Below are 23,420 nucleotides of genomic sequence, written 5' to 3'. Positions count from 1 at the left end.
GTTTTATATATTAGGAACAGACACACGGCATGGAAATGCAGTTCATTATTTTCATGGTTGTCCTTTAATGGGAATAGTTGTTTTTTAGTACGATGGTGAGGTAAGGTTGGTCTTCTCAACGCTTTAGGCTGTTATGTCATTCACAACATAAGAGGAATTCCACATGATCCTGCCCTTTAATAGGCTCTGCTTGAACAATCCACTGCAGCTCATTTCCTTTAGCTTCCAAAAAAAGTCTGAATGATGTCATTCTGAAGTGGGAATCAATTAACCTGCTGAAAGCTTTGCAAGGTTTTAAGGTTGCAAAAACTAGTGACTTCCATTGAGTCTATCTAATAATTCTCACAAACACCCTCACAGCAAAGATGCTTTTACTGTGTGAGTGTATTTTGAATTTTAAAAATTGCATGAGAAGCAACTGTAATTATTTCCAGGGGGGGATATTTTGAGTCTTATGACTCACTGCCTTTTAATTAAAGCAGGAAACATTTAATCCTCTGAATTTAAACCCCAGGTAATGACTGTGAGAGATATTTTTTAAAACCCACATCTGGACATATTATTGATAAATTATATTTTTGTAATGTATCTCTCCATGTCTTCTGTTCTACAAAGGGAAAATGCATCAGTAATAACCTAAATCCCGAGCACAACATTTATGGACATTTTTTTTCCGGTCAGCCTTTATTTAGTCCAAAAATACTTTGCTTTACAAATTTAGCCCAAAGCGGCACGTACAGTAGCCGTATTAAAGCCTTAAAATCTGATCGAGGATGCACCTGCCAAGTCATGTGACCATAAAGATTTGGCAAGATTGAACGCAGTCTTGCTTGAATATTTGTCACCTTGTTGGGCAGAGAACTGGTTTTCAAAACCATATCAAATCAAACTGGTGGAGGTCTAGTTTTGTTGTTGCAGTGTTGGATAATGCAGCATACAAGTTTAGCAATATACATTTATCACATCTGCATATCTACTGTTTGAGATAAAACACTTTGTTTTCAAGGTGATCTCAATCAAGTTGGCTCATTATTAAGTGTACGAGGCACAGCGCACTTTTCAGAGAGACAGTTCAGTAATCAGAGGTGTCAAAAGCACAGACATTCATTAGTTAAACAGAACTACACAGACCTGTGTAAAAGTTGATGAACTGCTAACTTTTAGTTAGCAGACACACAAACAGTTTGTGTGTCTGCTGATGTTTGTTGGTCAGATAGAAAGGCTCCATGTGATCGTTGATTCGTTGATCGCAACCCTTTCCTGATGCAGGTTCTGCGAGAGGTTTCTTCCTGCTGTCCTGAGTTCTTGCTCAAAGAGGGCTGTCTGATTGTTGGGGTTTTCTCTGAATTATTGTAGGGTCTTTAAATTAACTCAGTTCTCAACTCTAATATCAGTGCTTTGTAGTCGTCAGTGCTGGGGAGTAACGGAATACATGTACCAGCATTATGTATTGAAAATACAAAATATGAGTAACTGTATTCTGTTACAGTTACAGTTTAAAAAGGTGGTATTCAGAATACAGTTACTTTGTTGAAGTAAATGGATTACACGGCGGTACTTCCCTGTTTCATATGTTAGGCTGCCCCCTCTCTATATTTGGTAATTCCACGCAGGTGGAAACCCAAACAAAACAATGTCTGTGTCTCAATCTCGCGGACCACGTCACCTCTACTTGTGGCCCGCATAATGACGTGGAGAAATATTTTTAAAAATTATTATTAAAAAAATTATTTAATATGAAGGCAATAGGCAGAGTGTTACAGGCATAGCCCTAAAGAATGTAGCCTTATGGGCAGTGTAGTCCATACTGCAGGGAGAATGGACTGCCATACCCGTTACGTTGGAGCAGCCTTTCAACGCCTCTCTCTGTCTCTTGCTAGCAAAGTTGACCCAGACAACAAAGTGAAGCTAGTTTTCAGCTACGAGCCCGACACAAACCCGACGTATTAGCCAGAGGTCCCTTTACTACGGTTCGGAGCCGTGGACCTGTTTTATATACGCGCGGAATAGTTTTCTACACGAGATCGCTGCAAAAAGTGCAGCCTTACCTAATGTCCACCTACTGTTACTCATTTATATTAAGATTTAAAAATGTAGTTGGTATTGGTTGTCAAAAGCATGATCATTTATTAAGTAATCCAAAGTATTCAGAATACGTTACTCTCATTTAGTAACGAACGGTAAGCGTTCTATAAATGCAATGAGGGTTTCACAGTTGACTTTTTACATTTGTTTTCATGTAAAACTAAAACAGGAAATGTATAACTGCACTGTATAAACACACATACACACTTTGAATGTAATTGTAGGGGACGAGCAGATGTTGTTTTGTGTCTTCAAGTCAGTTTCATTAGATAAGTGTTTGGAATAAATACAGAAAATCTGGTTCCTAATCTTACCCCCCCCCCTCACTTTCTCCCACCTCCTCTCCACGGACTCCCAGTATCAGACAATAAGTTCCCCAAGGAAGCCTTCTCCATCAGTTCCACAGATGAAGCTGCCAACACTGTGGAGGAGCAGGAGGATGTTGACGAGTGTGAGCTCTACCCTGGCCAGCTGTGCCAGCACACATGCACCAACATCTGGGGCTCCTATCGCTGTAGCTGCCACCAGGGCTACATCCTGCAGCTGGATGGACATTCGTGTGCACCAGGTACAGTAGCCCATCCTTAAAATCATAATTTTAATTTCATATTTGGAGAAATCCAAGGCTTGACAAGATTGTTGTGCTGTGTTTGAAATGCTGAACAATGTGTCATATGTAGTTATACATATCTGTCATGCAGAATACACAAAAACATGACATGCACTAATTGCATAGAGGCTAAAGGAACAGGGTTTCAATGTGTTTGGTAGTATAGGTACATTTAAACATCTCAGGAAGAGCTGAAAGTGACAAATGGACATAAGATTATTTCAAAAGGAATTTCACTACTCCCATTACTGTAGGCATAGGCTTTATGTTGGGGTGCTAGCAGGGTGATTGAATATGAGCTGAGAGAGAGCTCAGTGGAGCACTCAGAGAGCGCAACTCCTCTCGAAGGGCAAGGGCTCTACTAAAACTTTGATGTTTTATGAGGGTGGTTAATGACATCAGCTTGTTATGGCGTCATTATGACACTGCTAACAAACAGACAAATGAATGCTTTGTGTATTTATTTTAGAAAAATGACACAGTGAGAGTGGTGTATAACAATCAGCCATGACATAAAAACCACATGCCCACTGTGTCCATGACCTGTCAGGACATGGACGCAGTGTCTCTGAGGTTCTTCAAGGACAGGTTAGGCTGTTTGGGACCACGTGAGTTTGAGAACCGGATAAACACTGTTTTTTTGAGCTGTTCAAGTATTATTGCACAGCCATGAGCTGGTGTGGGGCTCTTGGGCTGCAACAGTGCTTAGGTGGGTGGTAGATGTAAAGTAACATTTACATGCATGTCAGGAACCAAGGTTCCAAGCACTGGACATAATGAGTTGTGTTAATTACTTCATTTGTCACATTATTTGAAATTCTGTGCCTGTCATATTTAGTTTGACCCTGTGCTACTTTGGTTTAAAAAAAACTCCACGTGTTCAGAATTCACTGACACGAGATGAGGCAGCTGCATAACAAAAAAGTATTTTACTTCCACTAAAAGCTTAAATGCAGAAATCTCAGTAAGCTAATCTATGGTTGTGCTGTGGTTAAACCAGCACCAGATTTGATCGCCATCATATTTATGGCCCTCGGGGAAAAGATATTTAAAGAGGAGTATAAAAAATCCACCCATTACGACCTCAAATAAAAATGTTCATTTATTCATAGAACTCTCTCTGCTCCATAAAAGAGTATAATGACAAAAACACTCAGCATGGGTCAAATGATGTCTTGGAATATTGCTCGTTTTCAAATTTGCTGCATATATTAGCAACATTAAATGGTAGGAATGCAGTAGCCTCGGTTAGCTGGACCGCTACATGTTTCTCACAGTCTGTGCTGTTGTTGTTCTGCAGTGAGCTTCAAGGAGGACAATGGACTCAGAGAAGTTGACGGTCCAGCTTTTTCCCCCACCACCACTACTACTAAAACTACTACAACCACCACCAGCTCCTTTAGCCTCAATCCATGTGCAGGTAATCTAAACACTGGACCACAAAGCAAATGACATCACTGGGACAACCTGTCTCGGAAAGCAGCTCTGATGTGCAGTGAGGTGGCTGTAAGTCAGGTGGTAGAGCAGGTCATCTACTAATCAGAAGGCTGGTGGTTCGATCCTGGGCTGCTGATACTAACTTCAAGTTGCTCTTTGATGCATTCATTGCAGTATTGAATGTATGTGAATGTTAGATAAAAAGCACTGCATAGAAAATGTGCTTGGGTGAAGAAAAGTGCTAAACAAGAATCGCTCCATTGGTAGAAACATCAACTGATCCCCAGAGAGCAGACACGATTGACCATAATCTGGAACATACATCTTGGTAACAGTGCTGTCAGGTGTTTTGTGGCGTGCAACAGTCTTTGATGAGTCTTTTGAGGAGAAGTCTAACCCTTGGGCTCAAACGTACTCGCTGTGAGTTTGGTTCAAGGGTTAGAGCAACTGTCACCTGAACTGTAGCCCATATGAGGTAGACCCTGAATCAGCTTCATCAGTCAGGTTAAAGGTTAAATGTGTGTCATATTTTTTGCTATTTGGATCCTTTTTGCCACATTTCCAATAAGATATCATAAACTGCATTATAGTTGTTGTAGTTGTGTCTAACTTCTCTAAATATCTTTCAGAAATTCTACTTTATTCTTAACTGAGACCCACAGGACAGCTATCACACATGTAGCATAATTAACTTGAGTAAGGCAGTAGTCCAGGCAGGTCACACCCGTCTGTCATGTGCTAATAAAAAAAACTTCATAGTAGCTTTTTTTCGTCTAATTCTGCAGCCGAGGGATAAAGAGTGGAAATGTGGTTGTAGGTGAGCATACGGTGTGGCTCCTCACACTGTGCACGATGAAAGGACACTTTTTTGTAGGTGATGTCCATATGTTTTCCTGATGCTTCAAACTTTCTCTTGATTTCTTGTGTTAAAAGTTATTTTGTATAATATTAGATTTTCTGCATTCTGTGTAGCAGTAAAGATAAAATAAAATTATTGGGTTAGTAATCTGTCGCCTGTGTAACCTGGAGAGATGAATGCAAGCTGTTTTTATTGCATCCATACACACGACTTCCATTATTTCTGTCACGGTAATTTCAGTTGTAAGACAACATATTTTTTATTAGTGGGCATTTTTTGTATGTTATTTGTGTTTCACAGTCAGATTAAGCTCTTATTAAACCCCCAAACAATGTAACCTCCTTTTTGGGTGTACCTAATCATTCAGCTAACTGGATAAACTGCTCCAGACATAATGAAGGAGGCCAGCAAAGATATTAAAGGCAAATGCAAAAGTTGCAATGCAATTGTCCCTTAAAATGTTGCCATATCTGGAAAAGATTTATGACAGGAGCTCAAAAACACAGCTCAAACAACTCGAGATGTAGGTCTATAAAGCAATAATGAAGTCTAATATAATATATTGGACCAATAAATGTTATAAATATACCAAAGTCAAAGAGAGAACATTTGCAGTCAACACAGCTGGCCTCTTATATTATTCATAGATTTACTTAATATATCAATATCACCAATGTCAGAATATGAAACATGATTTCTGGCTCTGCTATGCTTCTCCACTGATCCCTTACTTGGCTCACATTTTCTGTTAGTCTTTGGACGCTGTGTGCTCTAAGCCATCATAAATGATGACCCAAGCAATCAGAATATATATTTTTTTCAACACCATGAAGTCCAAAGAACACAGCAGACAGGTCAGGATAAAGTTATTGAGAAATTTAAAGCAGGCTTAGGCTACAAAAAGATTTCCCAAGCCCTGAACATCCCACGGAGCACCGTTCAAGCGATCATTCAGAAATGGAAGGAGTATGGCACAACTGTAAACCTACCAAGACAAGGCCGTCCACCTAAACTCACAGGCCGAACAAGGAGAGCGCTGATCAGAAATGCAGCCAAGAGGCCCATGGTGACTCTGGACGAGCTGCAGAGATCTACAGCTCAGGTGGGGGAATCTGTCCATAGGACAACTATTAGTCGTGCACTGCACAAAGTTGGCCTTTATGGAAGAGTGGCAAGAAGAAAGCCATTGTTAACAGAAAACCATAAGAAGTCCCGTTTGCAGTTTGCCACAAGCCATGTGGGGGACACAGCAAACATGTGGGGGACACAGCAAACATGTGGAAGAAGGTGCTCTGGTCAGATGAGACCAAAATGGAACTTTTTGGCTAAAATGCAAAACGCTATGTGTGGCAGAAAAGTAACACTGTACATCACTCTGAACACACCATCCCCACTGTCAAATATGGTGGTGGCAGCATCATGCTCTGGGGGTGCTTCTCTTCAGCAGGGACAGGGAAGCTGGTCAGAGTTGATGGGAAGATGGATGGAGCCAAATACAGGGCAGTCTTGGAAGAAAACCTCTTGGAGTCTGCAAAAGACTTGAGACTGGGGCGGAGGTTCACCTTCCAGCATCAACGACCCTAAACACAAAGCCAGGGCAACAATGGGATGGTTTAAAACAAAACATATCCATGTGTTAGAACGGCCCAGTCAAAGTCCAGATCTGAATCCAATCCAGAATCTGTGGCAAGATCTGAAAACTGCTGTTCACAAACGCTGTCCATCTGATCTGACTGAGCTGGAGCTGTTGTGCAAAGAAGAATGGGCAAAGATCTCAGTCTGTAGATGTGCAAAGCTGGTAGAGACAGACCCTAAAAGACTGGCAGCTGGAACTGCAGCAAAAGGTGGTTCTACAAAGCATTGACTCAGGGGGCTGAATAATTACGCACACCCCACTTTACTGTTATTTATTTGTAAAAAATGTTTGGAATCATGTATGATTTTCATTCCACTTCTCACGTGTACACCACTTTGTGTTGGAATTCCAATAAAATTGATTCATGTTTGTGGCTGTAATGTGACAAAATGTGGAAAAGTTCAAATACTTTTGCAAGCCACTGTATATATAATTCTTACATGTCAAAAACGCATCCTGTAGGCTTAAAACAAAATCCAACACTAGCTCTGAACGGGTAGCCAGTGACATGGTGGATGTTAAGACGTTAAAGCTTTTTTTTAATATCCTTTATTTAAAAGTAACAATTTTCACTGAGTTTAAAATTTATTTTCCAAGAGAGACCTCGCCAAAATGTGTCCAAACGTGTAATATTTGGTGAGAATGAGTTATGGCTTTATGTATGGTGGGGAAATGAACAAGCCATCACTATTGCATTCACTTTCTAACTCTGTCTATAGAAGTCATACATTTCTGCTCTTACTAACACGATGTGTGTGAGTGCCTCCTGACTGCTCACAGGTAAAACATTCCAGAGTTACGACAGGTCAAAACAGGAAGAGCTGCCTCACAACATGTTTTCACTAATAAACTGATTAGTATTAGTTAATCTAAGCTTTCAGCAGCTTCATTAGCAGAATCCTAATCATGTCAGTGGGAGATGAGCACTGCAAACCCTTAAGCTCAAAAGTCCAACTTCGAGTGAAACAATCCACTCCTTCAAAGTGTCTCTGTTAGCTATAAGAAGATCCTGATCGATGTATAGAGCGGCCTTCGCCGCTACAGAGCTTTAGAGGGGAATGTGTTGGTTAGAGATTGTGGGGAAACAGTTCCTGGCCCATGCCTCTTTGTGACAGAGCTATTGAGCTGTTAAATAGGGAGAATTGATTCTGGTGTGTGACTGCGATGGCTCATGAGAGGCTCCTCCCAGCAGGGAGCAAATGATCAGTGTGCGGGAGGGAAGGTGGGGTCCATCGTAGCCTCGGGAGAGCAAGAGAAACAGTACAAAGATGAGAAACATGACTGCAAATGACTGCCCTGGAGGTGTAGCTGTGTGGAATGCAGAGACGACTGTAATCATGCTGCTTGTCTCTTGCAGACAACGGTGGCTGCAGTCAACAGTGTACGGCCGTGGCAGGCCGGGCTCGCTGCTCCTGCTTCCCGGGGTTCTCACTGATGACAGATGGATGGATGTGTGAAGGTAAGGGCCGCCGTGCTTTCTTGTCACATTACCATTGGCAGTAATTGGAGTGGTTCACAAAGCTCATATGTATCCCTTAAGCTGTCTCCCTCAAGCCTGGTTACCACAAGGTAACAAGCAACCTAACAGCAACAACAAACCCAGTGAATGCATAAAGGAACAAATACATGCAGGCCGGATGACAGAGCTGCAGTGAAATGAAGTGTCTGTCCATAGGTCGGGGCACTTTTTAATTGGATTCAGTCACTCATGAAGGTCTCGTGATGCTAAACAATGCATCAGCTGATTGGGCTCCCAATGTTAGGTGGTAGAAACTGCATGATTCAACCATAGCCAATTACTCTGTGGGAGCAGTTGTTGCAATATCACACACTACACACAGCATCTGTGTATGTACTCAGTACCTTTCTTTCAGCATGTTTGTGTGGTAGCTCGGGACACTGGTAGGAGGCTTTAGGTGCGAAATCACTAAAATGAACAAAGTGTGTGCTGGAAGTGCTGAGTCTGTTACCAGACAGGATAACACTCAAGATGAACAAGTACTACATTAAAGGAAGTGTTTTCCCTCCTATCATTTCCTTCAGTGAGCAAAGTGAGCACTTTCTTTCCCTAAAGTGCTCCCACATGTGGACTTGTGGGTGGGCAACATTTAGTGCAGAGTGGAATGAAACAAAGCAAATACCATGACAGGTCATGATTGCGAGGGGGTGCTGAGGATTTGAAAGATATATAAGTAGACTGTGAAGTAAACTCTGGAGTACTTGCTGTTGATGCTTGGTGGGTGGGTAGGTGTGTAAAATGAACAAAAATATATTGTGCTGGAATGAAGTGCAAAATAAAGTATATGCTAGTTTTGAATTTAATGCAAGCAAAACATTTCATAAAGGGGCTGAACTTATTTTTGGAGGTTATGGTCTCCAGGCTTTGTGGGCTAAAACTGGAGGGACCACCTGATTGGTTTCAGCCCACAGTTCAAATATACATATGGTACGGGGATTGCACATTAGTGCACATGTCATGAGTTAGTTGCACATCTGTGAAGGAAACTTTAGTGCATAAATGTGTTCAGGTTTTGAAGCAACATATGCCTCCATCTTTTTCAGGGCCATAGGAAAGGACTTGCTTATTTGTGCAAGACAATGTCAAACCACCGTTTGCAACTATTAGAAGACTGCTGACATTAAAAAAGGAGGAACAGCTGAAATCTGTTATGAAGCAAAAGCACTGTTTTTAAAGAAGAGGTGATGCAACACAGAGGGTTTCACATGCCCTATCATTTTAATGGAATACAGACTTTAAATGATTTGCACATGATCCTGAGTGTTTTTGAAATGAGGGTGCATCAGACTGTGAAAGTATTAACACCTGGGATCATTTGCACTTTTCTGTAATTTGTTTAGCAAATGGAAGCACTTCCATCAGAAAACCTGCGAGTCGTCCCTTATTGAGACTGTTATATTTTAATTTGCAGGTTTACAGGGTAAATACAGCTGCTTTTCGTGATCTCGCTTTCAGCTGCATATGAATGTGAATAACTGGTAATATTTTAGCACACAGTTCTTCCCATGGAGATGTTTTTTTTAAGAAAAGACTGTTTTTAAGAGAAGGTTTTATGCACAACTTGAATGATACATGTGGTTCAGACAAATGAACATCCCAGGGGCGTACACCCATTCACACACACATGCACACACAGTTGGCTCCAGTGCATGTGGCTGACACCTTCACCCTTTTCTGAACTGGGACTAAACAAACCATTGCGGGCAGGACTGGATTTGTTTTGCATTCCTTCGAGTGTTTTGTGGAGATCGAAAGCTTACAGAGTTATTACTTGAATGATAACTATGGATGACATCCTCCACTATGTTATCATCTCTGTGGTTGCATTGCTGCCATAATCTGGACACTTACATGGTCAGGATTGTCTTTGTGGAAGATGACACTGATTGACCACGATGTCTTCTGAATCACAGTCCAATCTAGGCTAAAGTAATCTCTAATCTGACTCTAATATCATCATCCCATACAGACGTTCCTGGTGTTTCTCAAGGTTTAGGCAATATTTTAGTGTTTTTCTCAGACAATCAAGTCATTCAGTTTATGCCTGGAAAGGAATGTAAATGAAATTTACTTCAGTTTTATTTACATAGCACTGGTTTACAACCACTGTTACCTGAAGGGGCTTTATACTGAAAGGTAAAGACCATACAATACCTCAACAAACAGATGACCCCCTATGAGAATGCACTTGAAAACAGTGGGATGGGAAAATTCCCTTTTAACAGCAAGAAACCTCTGGTGGCTGGATGGGTCGAGGTGAAACTTTCTATTTTATAATTATAGAACAATTTAAGCAATGAGCTACCAGAGCCCCAAGAGTCCTGCTGACATATGTCTTTCATTTACTAGAGCAGCATTAGAAAAACTGAGGCGTACTGTTTCAGTCCTTTTTCATATATTAACATATTTCAGTAAAGACGAGTTTCACTGCTCTGACCCACTAACATCGACAACACTGAATCAAAATTATTGGCTTTATTTTCTGTCAGTGATCTTTTGGCTCATCAATTTATCATTTTCAGTGTCTGTACACAAAAACCTGGAAACTAAAGTTGCATCTGTGCAAATTGTAAAAGCCTGAAAAAAAATACCCCAATAACAGGTACACACCTGAATGCATCTGTTCCACTCTGTGTGGTTTAGCTGCCTTCATTTATCCGCTGTCACAGCCGACAGTGGAATCAGGCTCGCGGCGTGCAACTTTAACCTCCACGTTTAAAACTAGTTCGGCAAATAAGCCAAGGCTGACTTCATTCACTGCAGCTTGACCTTAAAAAAATAAAAAATAAATAAATACTTCATTGTCTGCTGGGTCAAGTGTGTAGGAAAAACTGTGTGTGTGTTTTCATCTGTGGTGTCTTTCGGACATCTCCCTGTGCTCGCTCTTGATGGAATTCCTTTCAAACTGCTGTCTCCCTTGTCCATTCAACTAAGCATTTGTATTTCTCAAAAATAAGTTGTTTCCACCTTGTACTGGATCGCTTCACTGTGTAATGAGGCTGTCTCCACGGGGCAAGTCAGCAGAGGTGTAGGGACATTGAAGCATTAGGCCCGATTTCCTTTGCTTTTTCGGATTTGAATGACAAACTGGAAATAACGTTGGCCACCAGAGCGCTGTGGTGGAAGGAGACTTTCTGCACCACTGGCAATACGCAAACTTTGGAAACAGTCCTGTCTAACCCTGTGCTTGAAGGCCAGCAGCGCCCAGAGGAAGGGGTGGTCTATGAGCTCAGGAGGATTTTGCCCCTGGAAATATCCCTCCCTACAATGTTCATAACAGATGTCTCTCAGTTGAGGAAGAAATGGAGACGTTTGCAAAGATAGCTCGCAAACAAGAATTTGTCACCACTGCGCTGCTCAAGAAGGGAAAACTGTTAATTTTATTTAGACAAATGCATTTGCTGCAGCTCCACAGGGGGCTCATATAATACCATAAAGTACGCTCTGAGCTGTGAGAGGTGATGAGGTGCAGTTTTATGAGGTTAACAGGAAAAAAGCTGCAGGATGTGACAAAGCCAGGTACACGCTGAAAACTTCAGATCTGTGTTTTTACTCCTGCCTGTGGGAAGGTGTTGTAAGGCACAGAGTTTATTCAAATTCCCCACGGCTAAAACTTTGAAAGTCGACAAAGACTTTTCAAAAAGGGATTGCTGGCACTCAAACACACACACGGGGAGCACAGGAGAATATGTTCCCTCTTGTTCCAGATTTTTGTTTTCTCCAGCATATTTTGTACAACACCTTTTTTGTCTGGTTCCCTGTGGAATGCACTATATTTTGGGGTGATCTTCAAATGTGGATGGCTGCCACACACAAACAAACACACATACACACACACAATAATCCCAGTGTTACCCTATCAGTGCATCCAACTAATCGGCCTCGCATGTGATGCGTGATAAGGGAATGCAGCCGTTTGATAAAGACGAGCCACGACAGAGCGGCGATCCACTGTCTCAGCACAAGGCCACTGCTGTCATAAATCAACAGCGCCTGTTTACTGGCTGCTGCACAGTTTGACTGATAAAGATTTAAAGGCTCCCAACTGTTTTTTCATTTCACACAAACACGCTTAACAAGCAAAATATCATGTAGCTTTTGCCAAGACCTGTTATTTTCAGTTTGACTTCTTCAAAGTCAAATATTACAAAGGAACAAACAAAACTCAACTTGGTCATCTATTGGCCACATGCTGCAGTAAATAGACACATTTTTAAAGGTTATCTTTCACGTAAAGCTTGTTTATTCCAGGTGTTCCAGTTTGAAGACATTTAAATTATTACCTCTAAAAAGAGGTGGATGTTAACTGAACCCTGACCTTAACCTTAAACCTTTAAAGGTAGCTGATGAGCTGGTGGATGTTAACCCTGTGAGGTCATGAGTGGTGATAACCTCAGCTGTAGCCCTAAAGGCTGGAGAAAGGACAAACAGCCTTTTTTGGGGGGGAATTGAAATTTTCGTCTTGCGTGTTAGTTACACAAACAATTTTCTTTGTTTTTTGCCCAAACTTGGGAGAACAATTTAAAAAGAAGAAACATTACATATGTAGATTGCACAGCATTAGAATGAGTGCCATCCAGTGATAACTGGGAATTTAGGGGGTTAAGAGACCGATAGATTAATAAAGTTCTTATAATGAGGTTGTCTGGGGTGGTGGGAGGATAAAATTAAATTATAGGATAATAATGTGTTAGATTTATGACATACCTACCTACACTGCACCGTGATGGCCACCTCCCTACAAAAGTAACAGCAGGAATACAGCTGAGTTAATAGATTATTGGTTCATTTAGGTTTATAAAGTTTATAAAGATTGCTATTTTTTGCAGTTAGTGTCTGCCTAGCACACATGGACATCACCAAATGCTCCATTTCCTCCCCTGAGATGCTGAGCTAGGCGTTTACTGCAGCTGCCTTCATTTTCTGCTTGCTTGTGGGTCTCTTTGCATTCAATTTTTTCTTAAGTACCTGAAAAGCATGCTCTGTTGGGTTGAGAAAAGATGAATGACTTGGCCACTGATTAATATCCAGATTATTTGCCCTGAAAACAATCTTGCTTTTGCAGAACGCTTTGGCTCATTATCCATTTGGACTGTGAAGGAATTTGCAATTAATTTAGCAACATTTGGCTGAATCTGAGCACAGTGCACACCTGTACACCGAAAAATTCAGCTTACTACTTCTATCATCATCATAATCAAGAAACACCAGACCCATGCCATAACATTGCCTTCACCATGTTTGACAGATGATGTGGTATTCTTCAAGCTAAGGCCTGTTTCTCTCCGTCTACATCCTTTTCTCTTCCAATTATTCTGGTAGAAGAGCCTCTGTTTGTTGTTTTTGAAGTATTAATGAGCTCAGCTGTACATTTCACTGCAACTCTTGGTTTTTAGCTGGAGCACTGAATGACGTTCATGCCTGAGGCTTCCCAGCTAGATGGTTTTCATGTAAGCAAAAGCAAAAACTTGTAATTTCCTGTTCTGCCACAAATTCTTAGGCATAAGAGAGACTTTTCATTTGAAGTTTTGCTGCTGTCCATCTGTTGCCAACTCACTGAGCTCGATCTCTGTGACGCTCGGAGAGCCTGAGCACGGGGGCAAAATTATGCACGGGACCCGTCCATCAGCAAGCTCACCTCCACATCATATTCTTGCACCCCCTGTTATCTTCCCTCCCTCCCTCTGTCTCACACACAGTCACCATTGTCTTTTTCTGCAGATGTGGATGAGTGCGTGACTGGTGCCCACAGTTGCAAGCCCAGCCAGCGCTGTGTGAACACAGTGGGTTCATTTGTGTGCGAGCTGCAGGTCACTTGTCCTGCTGGTTACCAGCTGCGGAACAGTCTTTGCGAGGGTGAGTTCATTGATCCTGATGTGTTTCATTAAACCAATTTACCCAGCAGTCATTTCCAGAGCCTCTGAAATAGCTGGTGGAAATTATGTCTTCTTCAATATAATATGCAGGATTTTTTTTTATTTTCAGGATGATTTGGTTTTGTAAAAACAAAAGCAAGGACAGTGATATAAAAGCAAAATCACTTGACCCAGCTGTCTTAACTAATTATAGACCAATCTCAATCTTCTTTTTATGAATGAGTAATTCAAGATCATCTGCAGAGGGATTTGTTTGTTTGAAGAGTTTCACCGTTCAGAATTCATCATAGTGCAGAAACAGCACCAGTGAAGGCTACAAATGCTCTTCTTATGGTCTCTGATCACTTTGTATGTGATAACTATATTTTACTACAGAGATACGACCTCTCTGTATTAAAGGTATTAAAGGTACGGCACTGCAGTCTGTTTAATAGACTCCAATTTGTTCATGTAAATGGGGAATCTTCCTCTCACGCTAAGGTTAATCATGGAATTCCACAGGGTTCAATGTTGAGAGCAATATTTACATTATACATGCTTCCCTTAGGCAGTATTATTGGAAGGCATACATTTCCAGTGCCATTCAGATGACCTCTAATTTCCTGCTTCTAAATTCAGATAAAACTGAGATTGTTGTACTCAGCCACGCAATCAGGTGCCATCTTAAAGACCTCATAGTGTCATATCACACCAATGCAGCACGTTGCTCTCAGACAGCTGGTTTACTTGTGGTTCCTGGGGTATTTTAAAAGTAGAATGGGCAGGGCCTGCAGCTTTCGGACCCCTCTTCTGTAGAATTAGTTCCTAGCTTGCATTTGGGAGTCAGACAAGATTAAGTTTACAGTAAAACTTTCCTTTGGCATAAAGTCTACAGTTAGAGCTGGCTCCGATGATCCGGAACCAGCCCTTAGTTCTGCTGCAATAGGCCCAGGCTGCTGAGGGCTTGATGCACTCAGCATCTCTCATTTCTTTTCACTTAGCAGCTACACATCAAGAATACAAGAATACAGCAAGTGCTGTAGCCATTTACAGCACGAACAACAAAAAGCAAGGGAGTTTTACTAAAGAAAATACTTTGTTTAAACTAGCATTGGTGAGCCATATTTCTTATAGTTTAATGTAGTTATTGTGAAGCTGTAGAAATTTCAGCATCAATGTCATATATTTAATAAAGGCTTATGTACAGAGGCTGACAAAAACTGGGAGTCAGCTTCATTTAAACATTAAATTATGAGACACTAAAAATAAAAATTACACAAAGAGAAAGTTACAGGAATCTAATTACAGATGGGAAGAAAATAATTTAAAATCTTTTGACATTTTGAATATTAACGATACTCCATTTAAACATTTCATCGAACACATACAGGGAGTGCAGAATTATTAGGCAAGTTGTATTTTTGAGGAATAATTTTATTATTGAACAACAACCATGTTCTCAATGAACCCAAAAAACTCATTAATATCAAAGCTGAATGTTTTTGGAAGTAGTTTTTAGTTTGTTTTTAGTTTTAGCTATTTTAGGGGGATATCTGTGTGTGCAGGTGACTATTACTGTGCATAATTATTAGGCAACTTAACAAAAAACAAATATATACCCATTTCAATTATTTATTTTTACCAGTGAAACCAATATAACATCTCCACATTCACAAATATACATTTCTGACATTCAAAAACAAAACAAAAACAAATCAGCGACCAATATAGCCACCTTTCTTTGCAAGGACACTCAAAAGCCTGCCATCCATGGATTCTGTCAGTGTTTTGATCTGTTCAAGGTTCTTTATTTGTCACATGCATAATTATACAAGTATAACACACAGTGAAATGTAGCCTGACACGCTCCTCGACATGTGCAAAAAAATTGGGGGGGGTGTAGAGGAAGAACATTATATATATATATATATATGTAGTATATACATTGGGTGAATGTGCAGTAGTAGCAGCAAGCAGGTGGATTCTGTACATTAATATGAATAGACATCTGACTATTTTACAGGATAGACAATATAAACATATTTAAAATTAAAGGAATTGAAATGTACATTGTGCCTTGGTTTAGTGTCTGGAAGAGAGTCCTGTCTCAGTCAATTATAGATGATGTGAGATGATGTGAGAGGGCGGGTGTGTGTGTTTAGGGCACGGATGGCTTGGGGATAGAAGCTCCTCTTGAGTCTCTCCGTCCTTGCCCGGAAGATGCGGAACCTTCTACCAGATTGCAGAAGTTGGAACAGTTTGTTGCCAGGATGGGACGGGTCCTTCAGTATCTGCGCTGCTCTAGTCCGGCATCTCCTGGTGTAGGTGTCCTGAAGCGGGGGTAGAGCAATCCTGCAGCAGCGTTCTGCTGTACGGATCACTCTCTGGAGAGCTTTTTGGTCCTTCACACAGCTGTTCCCAAACCACGATGTCATGTTCTGTGTGAGGATGCTCTCCACAGCGCCTGTATAGAAAATCCTGAGGATCTTTGGAGAGACCCTGAACTTCCTCAGTTGTCGTAGGTGATACAGGCACTGCCTAGCCTTTTTGGTCTGGACCTGAATGTGGGCAGCCCATGTCAGGTCTGAGGAGATGTGGACACCGAGATACTTGAAGGACTGCACCCTCTCCACTGGAGCTCCATTGATGATAATGGGCTTGTAGTCTCTGTGCTGACCCCTTCTGAAGTCCACCACCAGCTCCTTGGTCTTGCTGACGTTCAGCTGGAGGTGATTGTCCTGGCACCATGATGCCAGATTCTTCACTTCATCCATGTAGGCCGTCTCATCGTTGTTGGAGATGGCACCCAACACCACTGTGTCGTCAGCAAACTTCACAATGGTGTTGGAGCCGTGGGTGGCCACACAGTCTGAAGTGTAGAGGGAGTAGAGCAGTGGCGAGAGGACACATCCCTGAGGTGCTCCTGTGTTGATGGTGATGCTGTTAGAGACGCATCTACCCACCCTCACCACCTGAGTTCTGCCAGTGAGGAAGTCCAACACCCATGCACACAGACGGCTGTTGAGTCCCAGATCCCTCAGCTTTGTGAACAGTCTGCAGGGCACTATTGTGTTAAACGCTGAACTGTAATCAACAAACAGCATTCGCACATAGTTACCCTGTTTCTTGTCCACGTGGCTGAGAGTGGTGTGTAGGACGTGGGCGATGGCATCCTCTGTGGATCTGTTGGATCTGTAGGCGAACTGCAGCGGATCTGTGGTGTCTGGGATGGAGGAGGAGATGATGTTCACCATCAACATTGCGTGCAGCAGCAACCACAGCCTCCCAGACACTGTTCAGAGAGGTGTACTGTTTTCCCTCCTTGTAAATCTCACATTTGATGATGGACCACAGGTTCTCAATGGGGTTCAGATCAGGTGAACAAGGAGGCCATGTCATTAGTTTTTCTTCTTTTATACCCTTTCTTGCCAGCCACGCTGTGGAGTACTTGGATGCGTGTGATGGAGCATTGTCCTGCATGAAAATCATGTTTTTCTTGAAGGATGCAGACTTCTTCCTGTACCACTGCTTGAAGAAGGTGTCTTCCAGGAACTGGCAGTAGGACTGGGAGTTGAGCTCGACTCCATCCTCAACCCGAAAAGGCCCCACAAGCTCATCTTTGATGATACCAGCCCAAACCAGTACTCCACCTCCACCTTGCTGGCGTCTGAGTCGGACTGGAGCTCTCTGCCCTTTACCAATCCAGCCACGGGCCCATCCATCTGGCCCATCAAGACTCACTCTCATTTCATCAGTCCATAAAACCTTAGAAAAACCAGTCTTGAGATATTTCTTGGCCCAGTCTTGACGTTTCAGCTTGTGTGTCTTGTTCAGTGGTGGTCGTCTTTCAGCCTTTCTTACCTTGGCCATGTCTCTGAGTATTGCACACCTTGTGCTTTTGGGCACTCCAGTGATGTTGCAGCTCTGAAATATGGCCAAACTGGTGGCAAGTGGCATCTTGGCGGCTGCACGCTTGACTTTTCTCAGTTCATGGGCAGTTATTTTGCGCCTTGGTTTTTCCACACGCTTCTTGCGACCCTGTTGACTATTTTGAATGAAACGCTTGATTGTTCGATGATCACGCTTCAGAAGCTTTGCAATTTTGAGACTGCTGCATCCCTCTGCAAGATATCTCACTATTTTTGACTTTTCTGAGCCTGTCAAGTCCTTCTTTTGACCCATTTTGCCAAAGGAAAGGACGTTGCCTAATAATTATGCACACCTGATATAGGGTGTTGATGTCATTAGACCACACCCCTTCTCATTACAGAGATGCACATCACCTAATATGCTTAATTGGTAGTAGGCTTTCGAGCCTATACAGCTTGGAGTAAGACAACATGCATGAAGAGGATGATGTGGACAAAATACTCATTTGCCTAATGATTCTGCACTCCCTGTATTTATGTGTGTCAAGGTATAGCTGCTGTCTTCTTATTGTGAGATTTCCTCTGTTGTAATTCCACATCTTGGCACTTACCTTTGGCTGGGGTTCGTGTTTGTGTTGGAGTGTGGGACTCACTGTTGCCACTTTTTCAGAAATTTTAAGAGGGTCCAGAAACAAGAAGCAAGCAAGCCCAGCATGCTGGCTCAAACTGAGGCAGCATATTATTGATTCACACACAAGCCATTCTGGTCCTATTGTTTGTCACCTCCTCCTCTCTACTGATCTTTTTAGCGGTATTACTGAAAACACATATTATTGGAAATCCTTTGGGGGTCATAAATCCATGAATACAAGACTGCAGTGTACTGTAGTGCATCATTATTAATGCAATAGGTGCTGCTGCTGTTGTACTGTCCTAGATCCTTGTTTCCTCACTTATTTAGATCAAATTAACACTAGTGATGCAGAAATATGCAAAATTCATTTTTACTGCAACATTCCTGCCATACTTTGTCAACTGCATCTTAAAGGAGACTAAATATATTCACTGAGTATTAGTCACATTGGTATGCAGCATATACTCACAGACAGTGTGCAAGCCTGCATCAACCAAAATAATTACAAGATATACACAAGACTGACGGTAGCATTATGTTGTATTTTATGTATTCTGTGTTGTGTATGTTGGACAACAGCCTGTCTAAACCGAATAATACCAAACCCCTAATTTGGCTGTTGTTTTTATTGTCCTTCATTAGCTCGTATAGCGTTAGCTAGCTAGCTCTAGATTAACAATGCTCTGTGGTTTTGGTGATGGTTATTTCATTAGCTAATGCAATAATTTGAAAATGGCCAGCTTATTTATTAGACTGTTTGGGTATCATATGATCCATGTCTTGCAAATGGTCTATGTCAGCATAATAGCGAGCGCTAACATAAGACAGAATAAATACAGTTCTGGGTGGATTTAATCCCAACCGAACTGCCCCTCTGTGACTCAAGTGCTTGCATACCTTTAAAACTTTTGACCTTACCTACGTGTCAACTTAAAGGGTTGTTCTGGTATGTTAATAGGTAAATATTTCAAATCAAGGATTTGTTCAAACAACATGACAACATCTTTGACTACTTTTAATACAAAAACAATTACCCAAAGTCACCTAATTTAGGCTCACTAAGCAAATCGTCATAAAGACAGGAAGTTCATGTTTCCTTGGCCCAAACAGTAAAGTGTGGGTTTAAGCAGATACCAAGGTTCAATATGTTACAAGATAATCAACCAAAGAGCAGGATTGGTGGTGCTGCACTTTGAAGCTCATGTGACTCGTATCACAGAGGACTAATCAGTATAAGCATAACATGAAGGTAGTATCTAGTCAACCATCCAGCAGGCAAAAAAAGTAATTAGTTATATGAAAGCAGTGACAGAATGTTGGAAGAGTATCCCTCTGATATTAACAACAGAGAAAAGTCAAATTAAGACCTGCTCAGAGGACCCAGGATAAAATGAACTACTTGCGGCATGAAAAAAAGGAAAAAACTCTCATATTGCTCATGAGATTCAATAGCTGTCATTTAAGTTCTGTTCAACTTCTGTTAATTGCAGAGTCGAATCAAGCGATGTTTTCATTGAATTCTTCCCTCCAGTTAAACACTGACAGAGTCAAAGTGTGTAAATGTTCTGTGCTTGAGTCACAGTGCCCCCTGCTGTACTACTAACAGCCGGAGAGCTCGAGCTAAATTTACAGAGCCTCTTGTAACAGAATAATGCATTGAGAGATTGCTTTGTGCAGATAAACTAATGCAAATCTATTCCTTCTTTACAGACATTGATGAGTGCACGATGAGAACTCATAACTGTGGCATGGGCCTTGTGTGTGAGAATACGGTGGGCTCTTTCCTGTGTAATCCCAAACAGAAGTGCATCAGTGGCTTCACACAGGACTCTCATGGCAACTGTATTGGTAAGAGACTGCCCATACTCTCCAGGCTGGGTAGCATTACATCCTAACTCAGGACCAGTAAACAGCTGATAGAGTTGGTCCTATTCTTTGTAAGGACAAATCTTAAGCAAAATGAGCCTCTTTAGCAGAGCCATCCATCAAACTTACTCTGCATTGTGCCTGTGTCTGTGTGTTTTTCCATGCTGCAGTACTACTCGGACTCTTGATGTTTAACTGTCTTTTAACCAGGCTTTAACTATCTTGATATTTCTTAAGAGTTTCAAACTAAAAGATTTTAAATCAAGTGTCTTTTCTTCATTTTTGCATTACAGTTATTGTGTTATGTAAAGCTTTCTGAGTGTTCCAAATAGGTGAAAGGGGGGTTAAAAGGTTAACCAAAGTAAGAACATACACCTAACCTCCGATGGCGTTGCTGGTGACTGATATCAAGAGATTGCTAACATGGGTCTTTTGGGGCAGTGATTATGCACAACAATACGTTTGATCAGTCTATGTATAGTAAAGTCATCTTTCTGACACAGTTTACACACATGATAAGACACAGTGGTCCATGAGTGGTAAAAGCTCTTACCTCTGCCGAGCACTTTATGCAATTAGCTCACTTCTGTATCTGTTTGGTAGGAAGGCTACCCAAAAACTTATGGATTTGCATTTACTTCTTAATTCTTGATTCTTGTGAGAGTAATGTAACAGAAGTGACATATTCTGGAGTTAGCATTAGGGTTGGTGAAAGCGCTGATGATGACTTAGCCCTCAGAGCATTAAGCTGAGCTCACCACTGGATTCAGGAATTTTTTTAAAGGATTCTTTATCATAGCAAGATGTCACGCTGTACCTGTGAAAAAGTATTTGACAAGACTTCAGATTTTCTCTTGTTCCTGAGCTCACTTCAACACAAATCACTGTGCTAACACAAAGATTAAACAGAATGTAATCCAATTTTCTTTGGATTACTTGCACTTTTCTCAGTACCGTGCAGGGCAGCATCACTGCAAAATGAGCGAAACATAATATTCACCTCTGGGTGCTCCTGATGTCATAAAACTGCCCCGTGTACCTCGGCTGATCTACAGCCAAAGCAGAGCAAGTAATCATCAGTGGTAATGTCTCCCTGCAGATGACTGCACATACATCACAGATCTGTCTGAGGGTGGGAGGATTTTCTCTGTATGTATTATTGTAGGGTCTACCTTACAATATAAAGCACCTTGAGAAGACTGTTGGTGTGATTTGATGCTGTATAAATAAAATTGAATTGAAGTAATCTTAAGGCTATCAGGATTGATCCTCCACGCAGTCGCAGCTTCATTCTTGATCTTTTTGACTCTGCAGATATAAACGAGTGCAGCAGCCTGACTGAGCCCTGCAGTTCAGGCTTTAACTGTATCAATACCGTTGGCTCCTACACGTGCCAGAAGAAGATTGTGATGTGTAGCCATGGTTACCACGCCAGCCCTGATGGAGCCAAGTGTGTTGGTGAGGTTTAGCACAACATACACCACTCACACAGGAGGATGGTGTTGTGGAAAGGTGTGAATGAAAGCACTGATGGCCCTGTTGTTGACCAAGACACAGGTTCAATCGATTAGATACAACCAGGAAAAATGCAAGAGTGAATATTATTTATAATCACTTCTATTCTTTCAGTTAAAGGTCATCGTACAGTTGTGGCACAAGAGTTTTTCTAAAAGACCATGCATCGATGCTCTCACTCAGTTGCTGCTTTGGTACTCAAAACTGCTTAAAATGAGAACAACTAAATCTTGTTCAGCTTACATGCAGTTCTTAAATGGTGTCAAATTATGCTTCATTTAATTGTATTCTTATAAATGACAATGCAAGTACTGAGTGATTTGTTTGATCAAGATGTCGATGAGCAAGAGGAAATGTTGCCGCCGAGAGTCACAAAGAGGGTGCTGTATCAGAAACCTCCTTGTGACTTTACGTTGGTCGCAAGCAGATTGCAGTCGTTGCCTGTGCTGTATGTTGATGACGTGTGCCATTTACTCTACCATAGTAGTGATTCTGTATTGAATAGATCCAGTTTTAGCTCCCATCCCACAGGCCTGCCGTTGTCCCTGCCATTTAAAATCTTGCTTCCTACTCATTCATTTTTCTATCTTCACACCACTCCCCCATATTTTTAAAAGTATTACACACAAATAAGGAAATTGACTAATAAAGCTTTATTGTGCCCATTGTCTGAAATACTCACTGGTTCCCTAAACTAACCCTAAGTGGTCTGTAATTGTTGTTTTTAATAAATTGTTCTCCCAAGAAAATATTTATTCTGATACACACCAACAATTATTTTCCAAAATAATTTAAAAATAAAAATCATTTTAAAAACATAAATAACAAAATAATAATACCCAGAGAGTGAGAACATTGATGCCTGGTCTTTTTGTACTGTAACAAGCCTTAGCTGTGTTTAAGTTATACCCTCTCGGGTGCTCAGTGGGTCACTGTTGAAGTGCTTCATCTTTCTTTCTGCCTGCGTAGACACTGACGAGTGTCAGATGGGGACGCACCGCTGTGGAGTGGGCCAGATCTGTCACAACCTCCCCGGCAGCTACCGCTGCGACTGCCAGACAGGCTACCAGTATAACGCCTTACGCAAAGTCTGCACTGGTACGTATCACTGTGTGACGTCTGCAAGTGAAGATGTTCAGACTGAAGGTTCACTTTATGAAACCAGAGAAGCTATGGGTGCAAACGTCGGCTCACTGAATCAGAGCTTTTCTGTTATGATGTCAGATTTGACCAAATTGGGTTGGATAACACTTTCTACACTTTCAGCCTATCATTTGTAAAAAATGCTTATTATTTGTGGATTTCAATTCTTGAACGAAACATAAAGCATATTTATTGCTGATATTCTCATAATTCTCATAATTATTAATTGTCAGCAGATTAGACATGCAACCGTCCAGTCTCCAGGCAGATGTCAGCAAGCAGGCTTAAATGTTCTAAAGAGTACGTAAACAGAACTCAGCTGACATTTTACACACTGTAATTTTACCAGAGCTGTGTGTAAGCAAATCTCAATGAACTGAAGCAACGTTATA

At 41.4% G+C, this 23,420-nt stretch overlaps 1 protein-coding gene across 2 annotated transcripts in view; it reads left to right on the top strand.

Annotated features, from left to right (window-relative positions):
- The window catches only part of fbln2 (fibulin 2), a 72,772-nt gene that overhangs the window by 41,896 nt on the left and 7,456 nt on the right, over window positions 1-23,420 (top strand). For both annotated transcript variants that reach the window (XM_040003173.1, XM_040003172.1), the window contains exons 6-12: window positions 2,444-2,653; window positions 3,996-4,115; window positions 7,985-8,086; window positions 13,868-14,002; window positions 20,215-20,352; window positions 21,685-21,828; window positions 22,855-22,983. In XM_040003173.1, the coding sequence (XP_039859107.1) occupies window positions 2,444-2,653; window positions 3,996-4,115; window positions 7,985-8,086; window positions 13,868-14,002; window positions 20,215-20,352; window positions 21,685-21,828; window positions 22,855-22,983 (978 nt within the window). The remainder of the gene's footprint in view (window positions 1-2,443; window positions 2,654-3,995; window positions 4,116-7,984; window positions 8,087-13,867; window positions 14,003-20,214; window positions 20,353-21,684; window positions 21,829-22,854; window positions 22,984-23,420) is intronic.

This window comes from Simochromis diagramma, unplaced genomic scaffold, assembly GCF_900408965.1.
Source record: "Simochromis diagramma unplaced genomic scaffold, fSimDia1.1 OVJJ01000646.1, whole genome shotgun sequence".
In the NCBI taxonomy this organism is placed as follows: domain Eukaryota; kingdom Metazoa; phylum Chordata; class Actinopteri; order Cichliformes; family Cichlidae; genus Simochromis; species Simochromis diagramma.
Note: the sequence above shows the minus strand (reverse complement) of the source record. Positions and strands in the feature narration are given on the sequence as shown.